Source organism: Indicator indicator, chromosome 1 (genome assembly GCF_027791375.1).
Source record: "Indicator indicator isolate 239-I01 chromosome 1, UM_Iind_1.1, whole genome shotgun sequence".
NCBI classification, from domain to species: Eukaryota; Metazoa; Chordata; class Aves; order Piciformes; family Indicatoridae; genus Indicator; species Indicator indicator.
Window position 1 is genome coordinate 67,624,841 of NC_072010.1, and position 21,269 is coordinate 67,646,109.

The following is a 21,269-nucleotide window of genomic DNA, read 5'->3' on the forward strand; positions in this document are numbered from 1 at the left end:
ACTGGCACAGTACAAAGCCACCCTGAGTATTCATTTTAGTCTCACTTTCCATATGTTACACAGGATCCCCAGAATGCAAATTCTGAAAAACAGGCTAACACTTGCAATTTCACCCTCCTATACTGTCTGCCTCCACATCAGTGCATTTATCCATCTGCATTAAGGAATCAGAATAAGAAATTATGTCAGCACTAGATGGAGCTCCTGCACAGCAACATCTCAGGAGAAATCTTTGAGTCTTGTGAGCATGTGGAAAACAGGGATGGATGTACAGTGATGTAATAGCAGGAAGATGCTTTCAGGGTGTCCATGTTCACTACAGCATCCACATGGACACATACAGGGTGTCCACATCACTACAGCCCACAGCCATGCTGTCCTACAGGACCCTCAACTCCTGCTGGGACTGCTCCTTTGCTTTCCAAACTCAGGGACATCACCAAGATATTTATTTTGCTCCTTTTTAATAAGAAAGGTATGCTTCTAGAGATTTCAAAATTATTCTATAATCTGCAGGGTTTTTCTCAGCAATTACCACTCTTAGATATGGAGCACACTACGAATATTTACTCTTCTGCCTCAAGATTCTGTCACACGGTCCAGCGGTCAAACTGGTTTACATAATAGTTAGCTATTAACTGGCCAATAAATAGTCATGCCTGATAATTATGAATATAGTGTCAAAATATGTGGACCAGCCTTTATGCCACCCTTTCACCAAGATTTTCTTGCAGTTTTACAACTCAGTGAAAACAGAAGAAGGCTGCCTCTATGTGTATCCAAGATGACTTTTCAGACTATAAGAGATGCAGTGAGAAACGGCATTCTCCGTTCCTTAGCCCCTCAGAAGGACCTCAGAAGAGGAGATCTTTTGTTATATCCATTAAGAAATGGTTTGTAATGGATGCAGATAGAAATCTTTTGCAGTACATTTCATCCAACCAATGAGTCTGATCTTTAACACTGAGTAGATTAGTGGAAATAGCATTAGAGAATGTAATAGAGGATATATAAGGAGGTGTGACATGTTGAGACAAGCTACTATGGCTAGTGTGGAGGGAAGCCATCCCACACTAATTTCTTAGAGGTTCTTAACAGTGCCATGCAGGCAGGGGTGCTACATTTGATAAAGCCTACATGAATTTCCAAATAGCTCTGACTATCCCAAAGGCTAATAAGCTGCCTTACAATAAACAGAGATCTTCACATGGGTAAAAAAAAATGATTAAAGGCAGGATATAAGGAACCAGAAATAACTACTTTTCTCAGTGGAAACTGTGGTCAGCAAAATCCCCTATGGATCTCTGCTAGGCCCTCAGTTATTCATTCACATTAATAAATGATTCAGGAAAGATGGCAAAGAGTGAAGTCTGCTGATTATACTACACTGAATAACTCAAAATCAACAAAAGCTGACTGCAAAGTACTGCAGAACAACACATGAAACTGACTCCCTGAGCACATGAAATGCAATGCTGATGTAAGCTGCCACATGTGGAGAAAAAGTTCCAGCTTTAGACAGATGGTGATTGTTTCACTGCTCTGTTATCATAGCTAGCTTTATGCAAACCCTTCTACTAAGCAGCAGTGCTCATCAGTATTTAGGAAAGCAAATAACAGGGTTTATTAGAAAAGGAAAACAGAGAAGAGAGACTGTGAAATGGGTGGATGGGAGAAGATTATTTGGCATTTCTCGTAATACAAGAACTGAGTTTTCAAATTAAAGAAGCAGACTCAGAATTAACAAACAAGAAAAGGCACTTTTCTGTGCATAGTACACAGTTAATAAGTGGAATTCCTTGACCTATTATACTATGCATAAAATTTTGCAGCTTTCTCAAGAACGAGTGAGAGAGAAACCCAGGAAAACCTATTAGATTCAGAAGCACTACTTCAGGGATGAAGTCCCCACACCCCAAATTACAGGCTGTTGGGACTATGTATTGGGAAAGTGTCATTGGATGCTGAAAGTTATCAACTCTAAGTTTAGTGTTCTAGAAGCATAGCTGTGCAACCTGTTTTTAAATGCCAACTACTTGTGTATAAACACAGCCCTTTGGAAGGCACAACTACTATTACTGAAAGTATAAGCAGAAACAATTACAGAAGAGTAAGAGGTCATTGTATCTATTAAACTTTCTTTCCCAAAGATCCAAGTGGTCCCAAACCCAGAAGAGATCTTAATGCTTGTAAAACTCCTACTCATTCTCGTTCTCAGTTTCCTTGTTAAGCACCCTTTGATGTACTGACCAATAGAGAAAGACTTATATGGAACAAACCAGATGGTGGTAAGTCTGCTTCTCTTATCACAAAGAATATTAGTCTATGGCTTTGTCTTGCCTCATAACCTTCTTTCTATCCATTAGTAAAAGCCCATTTAGATCCTGACTGGCATATTTATCTGGCAGCTTTTCATCCTACTCCTCTGTTGCAGTCTTTCCAATGGCATTAAAGAGAAACACACTGGCAGTTTTAAGAAGTACACACAGTAAAGCAATCCTTGACGTCCTCATGAAACAACTGCTGGACCCCAGCCCTCTTGTGCAGCCGCACTCTCTCTCTGAAAACTGAGTAGACCAAAAGCAGAGCAAAATTTGGCAGTTTGGATAAATTAAAACAAACCACTGGGATTTGCTTCATAGACTCATATGGAGAACAGCTGCTTTGTGCATGAGTGTCAGTGTACAGAACATGTACATAAGACATACCAAATACCATGTAGATACTTCACCTTTTGCAGAGGCAGAATTTGTAACTCCTCATCCCTACAGTATTAGCTCCTACCCTAAAACTGTTTCTAATTAATTCCTGATAGACTCACATTGAGGCAGATGGCTCAGCCACAGGTAAGGCCATCAGCCTTCAGTTGTGGTACTCACTCCCACACTAGATGGGAAGGGAAGGCATGAGATATCCCACATGAGATATCTGGTCCAGGATATTCTCTGCTTTGTGTTGCCTTCTGCATTCTGGCAGCTTGCATAATTTCATTAGGGTGATTAAACGTGTCAGTGTGAAGATGTTTCTCAATAACTTTATAAACAGTCTGAAGGCAGAACAGAAATTACCTACAAACTGTAAACTGGGCAAACAATAATGCTTTGGGGTTCATATGCTCTTAAGAATTACATCTAATGTAGACCCAAAAGTATGCAACCATTGTGTATTCTAGGATTTTCATAAGGACAAGTTAAAGGGGATTATCTAGGTTTTTGTAAAATTTGTACTATTTATCATCTCAAAGCAAATTTTGCCAGATGTTACTGTGCTATTTCTGTACTATCTCAGAGGTCTGTGCTAGGCTTGGATAGCACTTACCATGTCAAACAATAGAACACAATATATGTGGGTTTGAATCTCAAAAATTGTTAGACTCCTGACCTAACCCAAGTTTTACAATGTTGTTGATTTTTAACAGTGATTGACTATTACTTATGCAAAAATTTCACAACCAAGTCTGTTTTTTATGCCCTTTTTTCCTGGCAGCTATTTGTCCTACACATATTTCTGTTGTTACAAATGTCTGCCAAAATAATTCAGCATTAAATAGTTTCCATATACTGACTAATTCTACGCCTGTTCATTTTGATCTTTAGTTATCTACTATGTCTGCTCTGGATTGCATGAGTGCAAGAATAATAGGGAAGGGGGGGCGGAAATAGAAACTGAATAAAAAACACAACTGAAAAATAATAGTAGAAAATTAGCACACAGTGAATGTCTGCCTCCAAAAATCATTGTGGACTGTATGCAAAAAAAGTACAGTTTATCCCAAGGAGTCACTAGTCTTTGTATTGTGGCTGCTATGCTTTCATAAGGAATAGTAGAATCACAGAATCACTCAGGTTGGCAAAGACCCTCGGGATCACCAACTCCAACCAATAACCCTACTCTACAAGGTTCACCCCTAAACCATATCCCCAAGCACCACATCCAAATGGCCTTTAAACACATCCAGGACTGGTGACTCAACCACCTCCCTGGGCAGCCTATTTCAATGCCTGACCACTCTTTCCATGAAAACATTTTTCCTAATGTCCAGTCTAAACCTACCCAGTCACAGCTTGAGGCCATTCTCTCTTGTTCTACCACTAATTACCTGTGAGAAGTTAGTACCTGAACACAAGATGAAATTGCACTTCCAATACACTGTGAAATGGGTTTAAGAAACCAGAAACAGGAAAATTAACATATTTTTGCCACATTTAGGGAAGACTTGTTAGCTGAAAATCATTCAGAGCAATTACAGAATCACAGAATCAACCAGGTTGAAAGAGACCACCAATATCATCGAATCCAACCGATGATCCAACCCTAACTAATCACCTAGACCATGGCACTGCCTCATCCAGTCCCTTCTTAAGCACCTCCAGGGACGTTGACCCCACCACCTCCCTGGGTAGCCCATTCCAATGGGCAATCTCTCTTTCTGTGAATAACTTCTTTCTAAGATCAAAGCTAAACTTCCCCCTGCACAGCTTGAAACTGTGTCCTCCTGTGTTGCTGGTTGCCTGGGAGAAGAGACCAACCCCCACCTGGCTACAGCCTCCCTTCAAGTAGTTACAGATGGCAATAAGGTCTCTCCCAAGCCTCCTCTTCTCCAGGCTAAACAACCCCAGCTCCCTCAGCCACTCCTCATAGGGCTTTGGTGTATTGTGGTGGGCTGAAATTCCCCTCCCACATTAACAACACCAGACTAGCTCAGTTTGGAAGTAAATGTAGCTGTATTTACAAGCATGAACTACAGTCTACAATGGAATGCAATGAATATGTACAAATACACAGTATTTACGGTATTTACAAATATGTACAATTAACAGAAACAGCACAAAACCCTCCTGGCTAAAGCCAGGAAAGCTGTCCCTCTGCCTCCCCCTTCCCTGCCTTCCCCAGACCCCCCTGGCAGAAGGAAAAAAGATGAGAAGCAGAGAGGTTGTTAGAACTTAGCCTGTCAAGGTCAGTATGCCAGCATGTTATCTTCAAAGCTAAGCGCAGAACTCAGTTAGACTGCCCAGCAGAGGAACACCAGACAGACTGACTTTGTTTTGAGTATTGACTCTTAAACATTTCTATCTCCTAGGTGCTGACACCTAGAAAAATACAAATGTAAACAGGATAGCTCCAGTTCTCAAGGAAGCTTGTTTTTCCAAATCCGCACACTCTTTGAACAAACTGCTGCAAAATATTTCATCTTAATATACTTTTCTAATCAGAAAAGTGGCACATGCACAGAAAACAAAGAAACAGAAAAAGAAAAAAAACCCTCTAGTAATTATTTAAAGTGTGATGAAAAGGAGGAAAAAAAGGAAATTGATACTGCTCTCTAATAAACTTTCTTTCTTGACTGAATAGTGTTTATTTTTATTCACTGAGGGACCAGAAAACTAGCTACATTTTAATAATGTATTTCTTTATTTCTGTGGCCTCACTACCCATACTGCTGGATTCTGCTTTTTCCTAAAGTAACAGAAAAACCAACATCAAGCATAATGTTGCTTGGGTTAATGCTATGACCCAGGATTAAAGAGAAGGGCCTGCAAAGGCAAATGATTAAACTTAACTCTGACAGAAACGCTGTTCCATCATCTCCAATGAAGCCTACAGCCATGACATTTTAGACTCAATTCACCACCAGGATAATTTTGCCAGAAATCTCATGGGGTTTTTGCCTTTAAGCTCCAATTTCAGGTCTTTTATATGCATACTTCCTTGCATAAAGTCCTTTCTGCAACATATAGCCATAATGTCGAGTGATGTCCCAGAACCAAAAATATGAAGCTGAACAGCAAGCATGGATGCCCATTAAGGAAGCATCACACATTGACAGAAATCTATTGTCACTTGCATATGCACAGAAAGAAACTTTGGGCATAGGCAGAACATTTTTTATAGAACATAAATTGGCAACACATGGGTAGCTACCCCTGCACAAAAAAAATGCCAAAATGTTATCAATTTCCTCACAGAATTCCTCTGTTCCTCTTTTCAGGGACAGAAGCTGCTGTCCACTCTTCATTGCTGGGAAAATACAATAACTCCACCTACACATGGCTGCTGGTGCAAGTTGAGGGCACCTGGGGCTCAGGGACCTCTTCAGAGCACACTCCAGCTCCTCTTTGAGCCATGTGCTTGAATTTCTGTTGTGCTGAAAGTTGAGAGGGGTGAGGAGGAGGGTACTGGAGAATTCTGGTGCATCCCACAGTCCCATTGCAGTACAGAGTGGAGACAGGGCTGAGCTGAGTCTACCCAGGCCAGATGAGAGAAGCAATCATGCCTGGTAATACAGACATTGCCTGCACATGACAGGAGCTGACCTAACACTGTTAGCATCAACACCCATAATTTGCAATGACATAAAAACACAGAAAAATTGAATAACACTTTGGGTTATGCTCTGCCATGATGAAGGCAAAACCTTCTCTTGTCCTAAACCTGTATTAAAGGACCTTCCAGACTGAAGTCTCTGGTTTCAGGAATAATGTTCAAAGTATGACATTAAGTCTTCCATTTCCTCTTTCTCTGCATGGCATAATTCCTTCTTTATTAGGTTTTACAGAACTTTTGCCCAAGCTGCCTCCCTTCTTCAAGCATTTAAATTGACCACAGAAGCCAAACACTAGTGTTCTATGAATTATCTGTAGGAAGAGCAGATAGCATTTTCCCTACATGATGAATGTGGGGTCTTAAGCTCTGAAAAAGGGCCTGGGCGTCTATTCATGGAAACACAACAGATGTCTTCCAAGTACTCACTCTTGGACAACTATTCCATCAAGGGATTTCAACATTGTGTAGTGCTTGATGCCTATAGAAACTAGAAATAAATTAAGAAACAAAACCAATGCCCAGCAAGAAGACACTAAAGTGGGGAGGGAATTACATGCAAAAGTAGGAAAATGACAGAAAGACAAAAGAGGCAGTAAGTACCCTGTTTGTGAGGGTCATCTCATTACTCCAGACAGGTACAGAGCAAATATCCACCCCTGAGTTTTGGCTCCTTTCATAGTCAGTGGATATAAAGAGGCATTTAAAGAGCATGGCTCGTATCGCTCTGAAGTGAACACCTCAAATACATTGGACAGTTAGCATACTGGCAGTACAAATTTGTTTTTCCACTGATTATAAAAGAAGCCTACAGGACTGGAAAATATCTAGGTTTAGTCAGATGATTCCCATCTGTCTCTAAGGTGTTCAGCATTTCATTTTTCTGTGTAAATAGGGTACTCAGAAGCGTTATACCACTACCTCATCAATTAATTATTTAACCATAGAAAGAATAGCAAGATGACTTCAGTTTCCATAGAGAGTGGATGACAAAAAGGAATTCAGTTTACCTATCTCCTAAATAAGTACTTTTGCATTTCCATTTGCTATACAATCTAATGAATATCTGGTACTTGAAACTAAGCAGAAAAACTCAGGACAAACTGAGATCTAACACTATATCAAAATAAGCAAAACCTTCTAGGTAATGACAACATTTCTTCCTTTTTTGAATAAAGGGTATGTAAGTACCTTTGACCTATTCTGTTTAGTCAGATATCTTTCCCCACACACACCACCTGTTTGAACCAACAGAGTATTTCTGATACTGAACAACAACCTAGGAAAGCTTTTGTGGGTCATGGTGACTGCAGGTATAAGAGAGTCTGTGTACTTCAAAGTGCGTTTTAGGAGCCAGATGCAGAGCTATGTTTTTCTAAATGTTACTGATTATTGTGCTTGCTATCAGCTTTCTTTATAGAAATAACACTTTTAATCCCATCCTAAACCTACTGGAAAAGGAGCTATCCATGTTCATTGGGCAAGTGAGTAGCTGCTAAGAGTGGCTTTGCACTGGAGGTGAGTACTTGCTGTATCAAGGTTCAGAAAAATTCATGCTTCAGCTCTTGCAGCATCAAGCAAAGGGACACTGTCTTTACTCCTGGAAATAAATGTGTTTTCACAGAAAATCCATCCATTTCACGTGAGATCTCAAATTTGTCTCATAATCAGAGCATTTCCAGTGTGTTAGAAGTCTGTACTTTAAAGTACCTTAGTTTAGTGGAGTAAGTCTATGCCACAGAATATAAAATCAAGGTAAAATATTAAGAAAATTATCTATTTATCATAGAATCATGGAATTGTTAGGGTTGGAAGTGACCTCAAGGATCATCTAGTTCCAACCCCCTTGCCATGAGCAGGGACACCTCACACTAGATCAGGCTGGCCAGAGCCTCATCCAGCCTGGCCTTAAAAACATCCAGGGATGGGGCTTCCACCACGTCCCTGGGCAACCTGTTCCAGTGTCTCACCACCCTCATTGCAAAAAACTTCTTCCTAACATCCAATCTGAATCTAACCATTTCTATTTTTTTTTCCATTCCCCCTAGTCCTATCATTACCTGACACCCTAAAGAGTCCCTCACCATCTTTCTTGTAGGGCCCCTTCAGATATTGAAAGGCCAAAATAAGGTCTCCTCAGAGCCTTCTCTTCTTCAGACTGAATAACCCCAACCCTTTCAATCTGTCCTCATAGGAGAGGTGCCTCAGCCCTCTGATCATCCTGGTGGTCCTTCTCTGGACACATTCCAGCATGTCCATGTCTTTCTCGTAATAGGGGCTCCAGAACTGGATGCAGTACTCCAGGTGGGGTCTCACCAGAGCAGAGCAGAGAGGGAGAATCACCTCCCTTGACCTTCTGGCTATGCTTCTCTTGGTGCAGCCCAGGATGTGATTGGCTTTTCAGGCTGCAAGTGCACACTGGTAGCTCATGTTGAGCTTCTCATCCATCAGCTTCCCCTAGTCCCTTTCTACAGGGCTGTTCTCAAGCCAGTCACTGCCCAGCCTATATCAGTGCTTGGGATTGCTCCGACCCAGATGCAGGACCTTGCACATGGTCTCGTTGAACCTCATGAGGTTGTCATGGGCCCACCTCTCCAGACTGTCCAGGTCCCTCTGGATGGCATCCCTACCCTCCAGTGTGTCTGCTGCACCACACAGCTTGGTGTCATCAGCAAACTTGCTGAGGGTGCACTCAATGCCTCTGTCCATGTCACCAACAAAGATGCTGAACGAGACTGGTTCCAGAAGTGGGAGCAGGTCACAAGGGAGCCAAACTTTAAAAAAAAAAAATAAAAAATGAGCAGCTCTGCTTCTCAGTGTGTTTTTTTAGCAGTTCACAAGGGAGTGAATTAATAACTGCTTTAACGTGACTGAAAAGATTATCCACTCATATAGCTAAGTACTATGGATCTTCTAAAGAGATTAAAGTCCTCATTTAGATAGAACCTTGGTTTATCAACAGGCATAAAGACATCTATATGTGTTTTCCTTCTGCCAGAACAGGTTTAAGAATGTGCCCTTCTCCTGTGTTGAGGACAGATAGGACGTTGTGCAGGAAAACACTGCCTGGAATCACATAGCTTTCAGATAGCATAGGCATCTCTGCGTCCTCTTGCATAGTGATGTTCATTTGGTGTTCACTTCTGAGGCAAACTGCCAGGTATTTAAACTACTATGAAGGTTGAGGGAACAACAGTCACAAAAATATGCTTTCCAGCATTAGATTCTAGTGTTGCATTTCCTGAGCCAGAGACTGCTTCATCTTTCCTATATGCTTTAATCTATTTAATATTTAATCCTATAGGGCATGGTATAAAGTAACAATTCTGAAAATTAACTCCAGAAGTTACCTGAGTCCAGGGTTCTTCCTGTCCTACATGCCTGAAAAGTCTACATTAATGCAAGTAACTTGGGAAAAAAATTAAATATTTCTGAAAATTTTTTCATCTGTCCAGAGATTTTAAGTGTTTAATAAAGCACTGGAGAGATTACACATGAGATAGGTGTGTTACATGACAAACTTCCTCTTAGGATGGCATATTACTTTGTGTATATGGTCTCTGTGGATCTGTGTTACTAAATAATGTATTTTCCCTAAATGAAAATCTAATGTTTAATTATTTCATAATATATTTAACAGTCCTTATTTCAGCTTGTTTACAAAGTTTACTCAGAGTTCAGCTGGGAAAATGTGCACCGTCCCTGTGTCCCTTTCCATTTTTGCTTGAATGTATAACCATGATCCTGACAAACCATGGCTAAGAGGTGGGTAATGGGAGTAAATTTAGCAAATTCATCCATTTCCCCAGCTCAGCAACATGTGCAGTTTCCACTGCAATGACCTACTTGACATAGCTGCAAACATACACAAGCATCCTGGTAAAATCATTTATGTTGTGATTGTACCATGCCGTTTGTCCTGTAGCTCCATCCCTAATGCTCCCCTAGATCGAGATCAAACAGCTCTTCCATTTCCCTAGGGTGTCTCATGACATTTAATGCCCTTAGTAAAGACACCATTACTTGCCTATTGATGGATGTCTGCATTTCCTATTTTCTTCTAAAACTTCTGCTTTCTGTGAACATTTTGAAATCACAAAACAAATGTGGAAAGCAGCAAATAAATAAACCAAACACCTGCACTTTGTCTCAATTTTTTTTTCCCTTTCTGCCCATGGCAGTCTCCTGGTGTTGGTTCTTCAGTCCAGTTTTTTTAATACCTAGAGTAGGCAGTGGGTTGCCCAGTAAGAACTTACAGCTCAATTCCCCAGTAAGTGACATCAATATAGATTGCACTGACAATGTTGGCTTAAGTGTGGTTTACACACCATCAAATGCTTGCCAAGTCGTGAAGATCAGTTGCCCACTTAAAATTTCCTCATGATTTAGGAAAATAGTGCCATTTTTAAAAAATGGTAGATACCTTTGTTTGGTACAAGAGAGTGCAATTCTACTTGTGCTAGTGAACTTACTGTAACATGCTCCAAAATCCTGCCCCATACTGGTGTTTATCCTAGTAAGACAGGATCTATCCCATGAGAAGAAAAAAAAAAAAAAGAAAAGGAACTGATAAGAATATGGAAGTGTTTATCCCTACAAGGATAGATGTTGAACTTCCATTCAGCCTTTCCTACTACACATCTCTATTCTGCACCCGAAGCATTAGGACATTTCCTCTTAGCCAAAATCAGACATGAGGCACAAAAGAGGATAACTTAAAGGACTAAAAGAAAGTGTAAATAACAGAAAGGAATTTTCTTCTCCCAGCCTATACATTTTTGCCATTTCTGTGTTCTTACATGCTGCATTTATACCATAGTCTCATACAGCCTTTTGTTGTCTTTATGAGTTTTGCACTTAGGTTTTTAGATCTAATCAGCTTTGCCACTCAAAAGGTAGTTGCAGTGATCAGGCCAAAGGCTATATCTAAATTGAACTGCTTTGGTATCATAAAAGACTTACTTAGGTGTCTTGCTGGCAAAAAGCTTCCTTATCCTCAGTAACTACACTGCACCAGTAAGTGAGGTCTTAAGCCACCAGCATATACTTTATTTTGTATGACACAGCATATACTTTATTTTCTGCCTCTTGACTTTCTGAATCACTTTGATAAGTTTTATACAATTTTTACCAAGTCAACAGAAGACAAGGAAAATAATCTTACAATGAATGAAATACTGTTTCTTTTAGCTATAGTATCTGCAAGTCTCAATAAAAAGCTCTTAACTCTCTCATGTCACCATCTAATAGCTGTAAAATAAATAACTGTTCTGTTTAATGGATCCTTGCACAGTCTGTGATGCTGCCAAGACCTGGAAAAGCCATCAACACTCTGCACACCTACAATAGTTCACTTTTAGCACACTTTGGAGCACAAAAATAATTTTTAAAAAGCCACCTGATGAATAATGGCGTTTATCAACAGATACAGTCCACTCAGAGACATATATACACTTTAAGCAACCTACTACTATTATTTGCTTTTAACCACGTTTTCCAGTGAAAATCTTTTAATTGTAACTCTGCAAGCGAACTTCTTCGGTATGCCTGTTATACACACTAGTGCAGCCTCAGCCACCCAGGACACCCTGCTGACAGCACCAACACCACTTAGAGCTGAGGTTACTTTTGGAATTCAGGCTTTTGGTATTATTTGCTTGCTTGTTCCTTGATGATCTTATTGATTTTAAGAAATGTATCAGAAACAGGAACACGAGTGTCACCATAGCACCGGAGTCCACACTATCCATCTGATTTACACAGAAGATCTGACATAAAGGAAAATTATTCAATAGCCAAGGCACCCCAGGAGAAACTTACCTATTTGCTGGTTTAATTGAACTGTTACTGGGGTTGGTAACACACAGATATTCTGATGGAAACCAGAAGACTTGAAGGACACCTTCAATATACTTTTTTCCTTAATCCCTTAAACACATTCCTGTTTTACTCCTCCCTTCAAATGTTACTCACCAATCTCAGTCCTAAATAATAAGAGTGTAGCTAAATCAAAGGGTGGATCAGAAAAGAGTGTGTTTTTTTCCCCTGAGAATATGAGTTTCTAAAATATTGAATTTCATAAAATTCACAAAAAAGTAAAGGGAAATATGTAAAGGGAACATATGTTATTCAGCTCCATGCAGACTAAACTGGAAACAGCACACTAAAAAAGCCAAAGAACTGTTAATAAATGGGGTGTGGTTTTGAAAGGACACGGTACTTTACAGAACACAGTTAACTCCTGAAAGCTCGCTTTGGACAAAACAGCAGTTTCCCAAAGAGAAGCTGCTAGGCTGAGTTAGCTGGGTACATGTTAGAGGAAGGAAAGGGTACCATTGGAATTTGTGAGAGCTTATAATTCAGGTAGAAAATGTGGGGTTAGATCTGCAGCCTGACTACATCAAGTGCTGCAGGACCAATTCTCAGGCCAAAGTGCCTGAACAAGATGCATTGCAACTCCAGGGTGAGAGAAGAGACAAGGATGTATTCACTCCTGTCCCAGTGGCCTGGAGGTGCCAAAGCAAGAGGGAGCTGTGTCAGGTCTCTCAGTCTGGGTGAGATAGAGACCACACCCAGATGTACAACCACAGGCTACCTTATGCTTTAGTGGATCTTTTTTGAAGGAAGAAATGCAGAAAGGGTCACAGCTTGGTGATACAATTCTTAAAGCTCTTAAAGAGATGAAAGCTGCCCTCTGACTATGCTTTTTCCTTTGTCTGTTTTTAATATTCAAAATAATTTACAATTAAAACACTTAAATCTAGCAGTGCAGGGAAATATTTATTTGGACAGGAAAAGAATACTGAACTCTTTTTTACTGCATCTTTGATGCACACTGTGACCGTTTCTGACAAATCTATTCCTAGGATTCAATTTGCTATTGAATTTGCCAGTATGTGATTTTTAAATAAAGCTTTTTGTTTGTGGGAGAACAGAAAGCATCTAATGACAAAAACTGTCATTATCTAGGCCTTTAGGGAATTGATGGAATGGGTAATTTTAAGTAGTAAATGGAAGTACTTTCAAGAGGCTTTGTTCATGACAGAAGCAGCACTAAGGGGTCTATACCTCATCACTGGCACAGGTTTTCCTGAAAGAGTAGGTGTGTTCCTACACTTAGTAAAACTCCTTCCACTGGCTTGCCTCTTTCTACATGCTAGTTTTACCTATTAAAGATTAGTAGTTTCAAAAAAAGTGATATGACAGGAAATGTTTATCAGATCTGGGCTACTCTCCCATAAAGTCTTCTGTCAAAACATTCTAAATCATGCATTTGTGTTTGACCATAACAAGGCAATCAAAGCATCTTTCTGTTTACCATAGAGCAGCAGTGAGCTCATTGATCAAGTTGCTTCGCATACTAATGTTAAAAAGAATAAGACAATTATCAGATTCTTACCAAAGCATGAATTGACAAAGCCATACCACCTACAACCATGCTCCCCTCCAATCCATTTGCCATGGATGTTAGATGCAAAACTGAGTGTAGTGCCTGAGATGCACACTAACATGTCACTGATACTGATGTTCAGGAGAAGCATGTTGACTGGGTTACGGAGGGTTTTAAATTTGCAGAAGAGGATGAGGACAATCAAGTTGTTCAAGAAACCAAAAACCAAGATAAATCCAAGGAAAACAGCCACTACTGTATGCCCATTTCGTGAGAGTCCAGCTCTTGGCTCAACAGAATCGGTAGGTTCACCAAAGCTCAAGTTATATGTCCAAGTGTGGTTCATTTTGCACTTTGACATGCATCAGTCAGGGCAGAAATGCCAGGTGCCCTGTGCTAAAGTCCTCCAGCAGTTTCCCAGAAATACTCTATTGCATCACAGGAGTATTTTCCTGCACTGTACCTCTCCAGTGGTCAGCTCTGCCACTATCTTCAACATAGCAGAACCAAGTAAACCATCACCTCAAGTTCATCTTTGATATTTAAAGCCAGGATCATGTTAGATGATCTGTTGAGGCTCAGATGGAGGGAAAAAAATATGCTTCAACATGGTCTTTCTTCAGAGTGTATGGACAGCCCTTCTATCAATAGGCAACTACCATTGTTTCCTCTGACAATGGGTGTCTTTCTGAAAACACAAAAGAAAACCAGTGTTAAAGGCACTCTTTTAATGCCAAGACCAAAATGTAGATACCTAATTTACTGAGAGTTCCTCCCTTTTTGAACTTTAACAAATATTTCTCAGTATTCCCTTTTCCTCTGATTTTCAGCAGAAAAATCATTTTGCTGACACTTCCTTGTTTTTTTCCCTAGCTCACAGTTTAGCATGGAGAATGTTATTTGCACCTTCTCAGGTGAGAAAATGCATAGCAAGACATCTTTTGCAGCAGCTTCCCAAAGAAAGAACTATGTCTTCCTCCACATGAAAGCCAATCCACACCAAGCAAAGCTTCAGTCTTGGCTAGATCTTAATTAAAATGATGAAAATTTTAGAAGAAAGTATTTCTTCATTCAGGAAGAATAATTTAAAGCACATCCCCTGAAACTTGTGTGCTTACCAAGGTTGGCAGAGCTGTGATACCGATTTCACCTCTCCCACATTTACCAGTTGACAGATGTTGTCTTTTATTGTGCATAAACCAACCAAAGCTTCACAACTCTTTCCCACCACAGACATGAATTTGTATACCTGCCCACAGTGAATACACTCTCTGCATCTTGTGAAGCAGTAAAGGAGTACTTAACATGGATGCATAGCTGCCTAGCCACCTTTCTGCACATTTATAAGGAAATTCTACATTTTCACAGAAGTGGAGATGGGCATACATATAAGGTATATCTGTCTGTAGGAGTTTCCACTCCTCAGTGTAAAATGCATAATAGCCATAGCTTGCTGAACTAAAAAAAAAAAAAAAATATGAAAATTTTCTTTCATGAGTCATGTACTTCTAAAAGGATTACACACACTTTAAAATTGAGAATTGTCTTGTAAGGAAAACATGTTAACTAACTGGAAAAATGAGAGTTCAGAGATAGCTGAAGATACAGAGGTTGTCTGGTTTATTTGTTTTATCATATCTTTGTGCCACAGTGATTATTTACAGCAAGCATTTTGTCATATTATTTCCCTATTTTCACAAACTTACTAAGTATGCCTCATTACTGCAGTGGGTTTGAACTCCAGTGAAAAGCCTGTCTTTACTTTCTCTTGTGATGAGCAGATTACATATACACATTGCAGACTGTCTACCCTTTAGTCATTGACAATCTGAAATGCTAATGCTTTCTGCTTTGTTCTCCTGTTTGAGGTACACAGTAATTTAGACTAGTAAGGGTCTTGGTAGCACATCTGAAGGAAAGAACAATTGAAATCTCCTTTCTACCATTTTGAGATAAAAATTATCCCGTCTGATTCTGGTGGCAGGTTACAGTAGGAAGCTGACAGGGAGCAGCTGTCAATACACTTTAAGTTTGCTTATAATCATGTTTAAAGGAGAGTGGAATGTTGAATGTAAAAACAAATGAAACAATGATTAAAAAATGCTAAGCTTTTCTCAGTCACAAATTGTATGAGTGAAAAGGTATATAGTTGAACTTTTCTTTTTTTAATGAGAAAAAAAACATGATTGCATTGTGCCAAAGGAGAGCTTTTGAATGAAGAATTTGCAGGAAAACAAGATGTACAGTGAAATAAAATCAGTAAGTTATAATTTCTAGATTTTTTTTAAATTGATTTATAATTCTTCTTACATTGTAGCTTCTACCAAATGAATCCATTCTTTTTTCCATCACCTCAAAGACAGTTTTGTCTAATCTATTTGTATGTGCCTGTTTACTGAAGAATGCAAGTGAAGTCAGTCCTATCTTCTGAATTTTCTGCCAAGTGTATTGCAGAATTTGGCTTCAAAATATGAAGACACTTCAGTCATTTGCATGCAGACTAATTTCAGCTACAGATGTAACTTTTTTTTTCAAGCTGAACTGGTTACACCTAGATAATCTGTAGCAAAAGTTATAGTATGCCATCATAAATGTTTCTCTGTGGGAATTAACTTCACTAGAATAATAACAAAAAAGGTTCTGAATAATATTATCATTAAAGCATCACAGCCTTGGTGTCACACAAAGCCAAAGGTTATAATCTCTTGGTAAATATGGCTAACTTTATATACTTATCTCTATTAAAATCAAAATACAAACAATAACATGTAGATATTCTATATACAGTAACATAAATCCTGCATTTTTAAAGACATTGTGAGTTCATATGTACAGTGCTTGTAAAAGGAGATTTACTCCCTGGATGGGATTCAGCTGACTAAAAAAAATCATCACTCTTGACACCAGGTGTGCAGTCATAGCCCAGTGTACAGTCACTTCTCTATGGACTGCAATCCATCTGGCTTCATCAGGATGAGCTCTGTCCTGGTGTGCCAGGGAAGGAAGCCCTAACTCCCAGGGAGGAGGACAAGGCCTTGGAAGGTCAGTGTAAGATACATTTTTAAAAGTTAGTACACACACTGTGAAGGTCAAGCCATCTAGCCACTTCAAATCAGAAGATGGCAAAAAAGGACAAAGATGTGCTTCAAAAAATTTGGGGTGAACTTCAAAGACAACAGTCTGCAGAGCAAATGTCTGAAGATCTGGGATGTGTGGGAATAAGTCTTTTTTTAATATCTTATGTCTGAAGTGCTAAGTATTTTTTCACTTTTGTATGAAACAAACCAAATTCAGATTTCAATAAAGCTTTTAAACTTCTGTATTGGAAGAGTGGGTCTAGTTTTTACTTAATATTAATGTTTAGATGAATAATACACATTACTGCTGAAAAAAAAAGAAAAAACCTGAAGATGCCCTTGTGTGCTCAAAGGTTCACTTGATTTTTTTTCCCTTTTCTGTCCAGATGGGTAGCTTGGTTTAATAGAGGCTACTAGCAAACTCAAGAGCTTGCAGGACTGAACTCTAATTCTGCCAATTATGCTTTTCAAGAAAGTGTTCTAAAACCCTAGATAAAAATCTGCATTTGCATTTAAAGGAAATAAATGAGCACTTAGTTTATCTCTTTCAATTTGAGTTGGTGTGGAATGGAAAACATACCAGAAGCAATATAAAACAGTCAGGTGAAGTAGGCCAAAAGTTCATTTAACATCACCAGTTATTAAATGCTTCATCTGTTAATGGGTTCTGACAGAAGTCATCTAAAGACACAGTAAAACAGACACCCATCACTGCATGCACTTTTCTCTGAATCAGTCCACTGGGAAAAAAGGTTTCAAAAGAGGTTATATCAGCTTCTGGGAATGCTGACATTATCACTGAGAGTGTAAGGTTTCTTTTCGCACTTGCCACCATTCATTAGTTTGAGCAGTATCTTACATCAGTGAAGATAATTTTCCTTTCTTCTTTTGTTCCAAAATTAGTACTAACTTATTGAACATATTAGCTTTAAAGGTTTATGATTGTTTTGAGGGTTTATTGTCTTAAATGAGCACACATTAATTATTTCTAACTGGAAGATTCTTTACTTTCTTCCTTTGAAAAGCTGTGCGAATGGCCGAAGATGATACTTAATTTTTAAGTATTTTACTTATTTAAAACAAAACAAAGCTTTAAAATCATATTGCTAATAATTTTTTAAATTTAGTTTTAAATTATATTTACATTATCTCATGATATGGAAGAACTATAAAAATCCTCTTATATTTACAAATCCACATAGCCTTATTCAACCTCTTGTTCAGCTTTCTCCTTCAGTTATGAACTTAGCTTTCTCTGAAAAGTTAAAATTTTTAAATATTCCTAACATTTCAAAGGCATTCCCAGATGAAATTTTATGAAATAGAACTTTTTTTCTTACATGATGCCAGAATTTTGTCAGGAATTCTATATTATTCAGTTTTTATACACTAAACCTTGTTTTCCAGATCAGAAACGGGATTATTCTTAGCAGCTAATAACCACAAACAGAAGTATCATCTGAAATAATTTTTTTCAAAGGTAGCTTAAAAATGAAAGACCGTGTGGGACTTTGCAACACCAAGCACACAACGTGAGACATCAAGAGATCTGGAGCTAGATTATCAGAAGTAGTCTAAAAGACCTAGAGGAGGGAGGCTCCAGGGTCCTAGCTCTCAAATCTGCTATCTGTGAGATAACCTCTTGCATGCACGTTTACTTTTAGAAATTCACATTTATGAAGAAGGAAACCATGAAAACTAGTACAAGCTTAGAATACATGCAGTGATGTCCACTGGCTGACTCACTTCAAGCCACACTACTTATTTGAGGGAGAATCCTAACAATGTGGTAAAAAAGCATGGTAAATCCCTGAAACACTGATTTTGAAATAAAAGCTACCTTTGTATAGTATTTTAAAGTGAAGGCAACCCTTCGTATGTGCAAAGAAAAGTTTTTTTGCACAGAAATACATAAGGTAACCCGTTCCTGAGCTGTGTGGAAGCAATGAGAAGCTATCCCAGTACCTCCGCGGCGCTCCGGCTCTCCCCAAGCTTTTAAACACTGCGTTAAAGCAAAGCCTCTCCAGACACTGTCAGGGTATGGCTTCTCCTACACAAATTTTCAAACACTTACTGGAAAGGGTGGGGTGGCGGGGGGAGGGGGAAAGCGCATAGAAAACTGAAAGAAGAAAAACCCACCTCCATTTATCATCCAGAGCAAAAAGCCACCTAACTCTCCAGCAAAGATGGACTGAGCGGCGACGCGCTGGAGCACCGGCATCCCCGGAAGGCAGAGGGTCCCACCTCCCCGCGGCTCCCCGCCGACAGGGCACTTACTCTAAGCGGGACTGATGCGGTGAGCTCGCCCCACCCGCTCCTGTGTCCTTCTCCTATCCCAGGAGGGCTCATCAGACATCCAACTCCGGAATGAGGGTGGAGAAAATAAATGCATTTAAAAACAAACATCAAACGTTACAAACCAAAAATAAGAACACCGGGGAGGGCTCCCCCGCCAGCCGCCGCGCTCCGCCCGCGCCGGGGCGATGATGCCGCCCCCGACCTGGCCGTGGGGCACCGAAGGAGAGGGCCGTATGGGGTCACTCAACGACCCACATTTTAGGAACCCCCCCACCTGTCGGCTTCTCCCCGCCTGCTGCAGGGACGCTCCCCTCCTGCACTGGCCGCCAGGGTCTGACAGGGCATCTCTGGTGGTGGTGCAAGTCTGCACAGGAGGATCAGGATAGGCACTCCTCTCACTCCTACTGCTAAGCAAGCCGGTATAAACACCTATTCAGCACCAGATCAGGAATACAATTTGAAAACGTGTCCAAAACATAAGACATGTATTGCATATAATTATTGGTCAGCTACTCTGTATTTTCCAGGTGTATCTTCACATGAAACAGTTACAGCTCAAACAAGCACTGTAGTTACCTTGTGCTGAAATCTGTGTTTTCAGAAATACATGTATCACAGAAATAGCATATGGCTTGAAAACTAGGCAATGATTTGTCCTTCTCTTACTACTAACACTGTTTTAGACTTCTGACTCTGGTCTTTCTACAGAAAAAAATGTGGGGGATTAATTCTCAGCATCATGAAAACATGCTTCTATAGGTGGTAAATTGCACTTCATTGTATGGTGGTAAGTCAGATGAAACCACTTATTAACAATAGTTGTGTTAAGAAATGGTTTGAAACTCATTTGACACAAGCATGGAAGTTTCCAAAAAGTGGGTTGTACTAGCAAAAAAGCCTGTCAAAAACAAATCATCAGGCAGCTTACACCACTAATTCAGAGAATTTCCTTTTGCTTCACAAATTGATTCAGAGTCATTTAGCAGCTTCACCAACTGCCCGTATGTGTCAGTGAAGAGCAGGCAGGCTGCAATGCTTTGGATGGTGTCAATTTGGGTTTGTAATTCTGAGGTCCTGCTGATGATTCAAAAATTGAAATGAGACATTATAATTCATTATTTTGTTTAACAAAGACTCAAAGTTGCTGGTTAATTTCAGCATCTCCTGAATTTCCTGTTTGCCTTCTACTTCCAAAGAAATCTTGTGTGTTTTAGTAAAGTTTCAAATATCATACAGAAGAAGGCACAGTAAATGAATCAAATGGGTAGCAATGTAGAGGACGCCTGCTGTTGTGTTCTCCCAGTGTAGAAATCCATACCTGTACATTTACTGTTCTTCACAGCGATAACCAAGAGCTCACCATCCTTGGCTGCAGCACCTGGAGATGCAGAGCAAGGTGGAGAACTGGGTGCACACCAACATGTAAGCCAGGTAGACAGCAGAAGGATGAGGATTCATGTGAAGTTGAGATTGTGTCCATGTGCTAGTTACATGCTGCTTTCAGAAGCCGCCCTTAAATTTGAAAGGGTACAAGAGATCGTCAAGATACTTGATGAAATTAAAAGCAATTTCTGTAGGAACATAATGTACAATCTTTGCAAAGATCCAATTAGTCCAGCTTAGCACTAGGAGTAAAAACTTTTCTGATGTTCTCAAAATGGGTTTCTTCCTCTCTCCCTTGTTTTACAAAACAAACCAACCAAACAACCAATCCCAAAAACCTCCATAATCTCATTACCTTAGCATGATGGCAAGTGGTTGCTAGCTCAGTGACATACTGTGCATATCCTAAAATAGTAAAAAGCAGTAGCAAATAACATGGTATCTATGTTTAGCCCATATCTGGGCCTAAACCATAACATCTGCTCTATCACCACATGACTCCTCCCCAGCAGATAAGGAGAATCAGAAAAGCAAAACTCACAGGTGGAAATTAAAACAGATATAACAAAACAGCTAAATTAATACTAATGTCAATATAAGTTACATAAAGTTACACTCAGTTCAGCAAAAGTGCAGCAGTCACAACACCCAGAAAGGCTACAAAACCAGAAAACCTAAAGAGGAAACTCCCACTGCCTCCCTAAACCTCCTCCTTTATACTGAGTGTGATGTTCATGGTATGAGATACACCTGTGAGCCAACTCATGTCAGCTCTTTTTCTTTTTTTTTCTTTTTTTTTT

The 21,269-nt window shown here is 39.6% G+C and overlaps 1 protein-coding gene across 1 annotated transcript in view; it reads right to left on the reverse strand.

Annotated features, from left to right (window-relative positions):
- Positions 1 to 14,072, reverse strand: part of LOC128974576 (pinopsin-like) — a 99,708-nt gene extending 85,636 nt beyond the window's left edge. The window contains exon 1 of the mRNA XM_054391245.1: positions 13,721 to 14,072. Coding sequence (XP_054247220.1) covers positions 13,721 to 14,072 — 352 coding nt within the window. The remainder of the gene's footprint in view (positions 1 to 13,720) is intronic.
- Between the last annotated feature and the right edge of the window lie 7,197 nt (positions 14,073 to 21,269).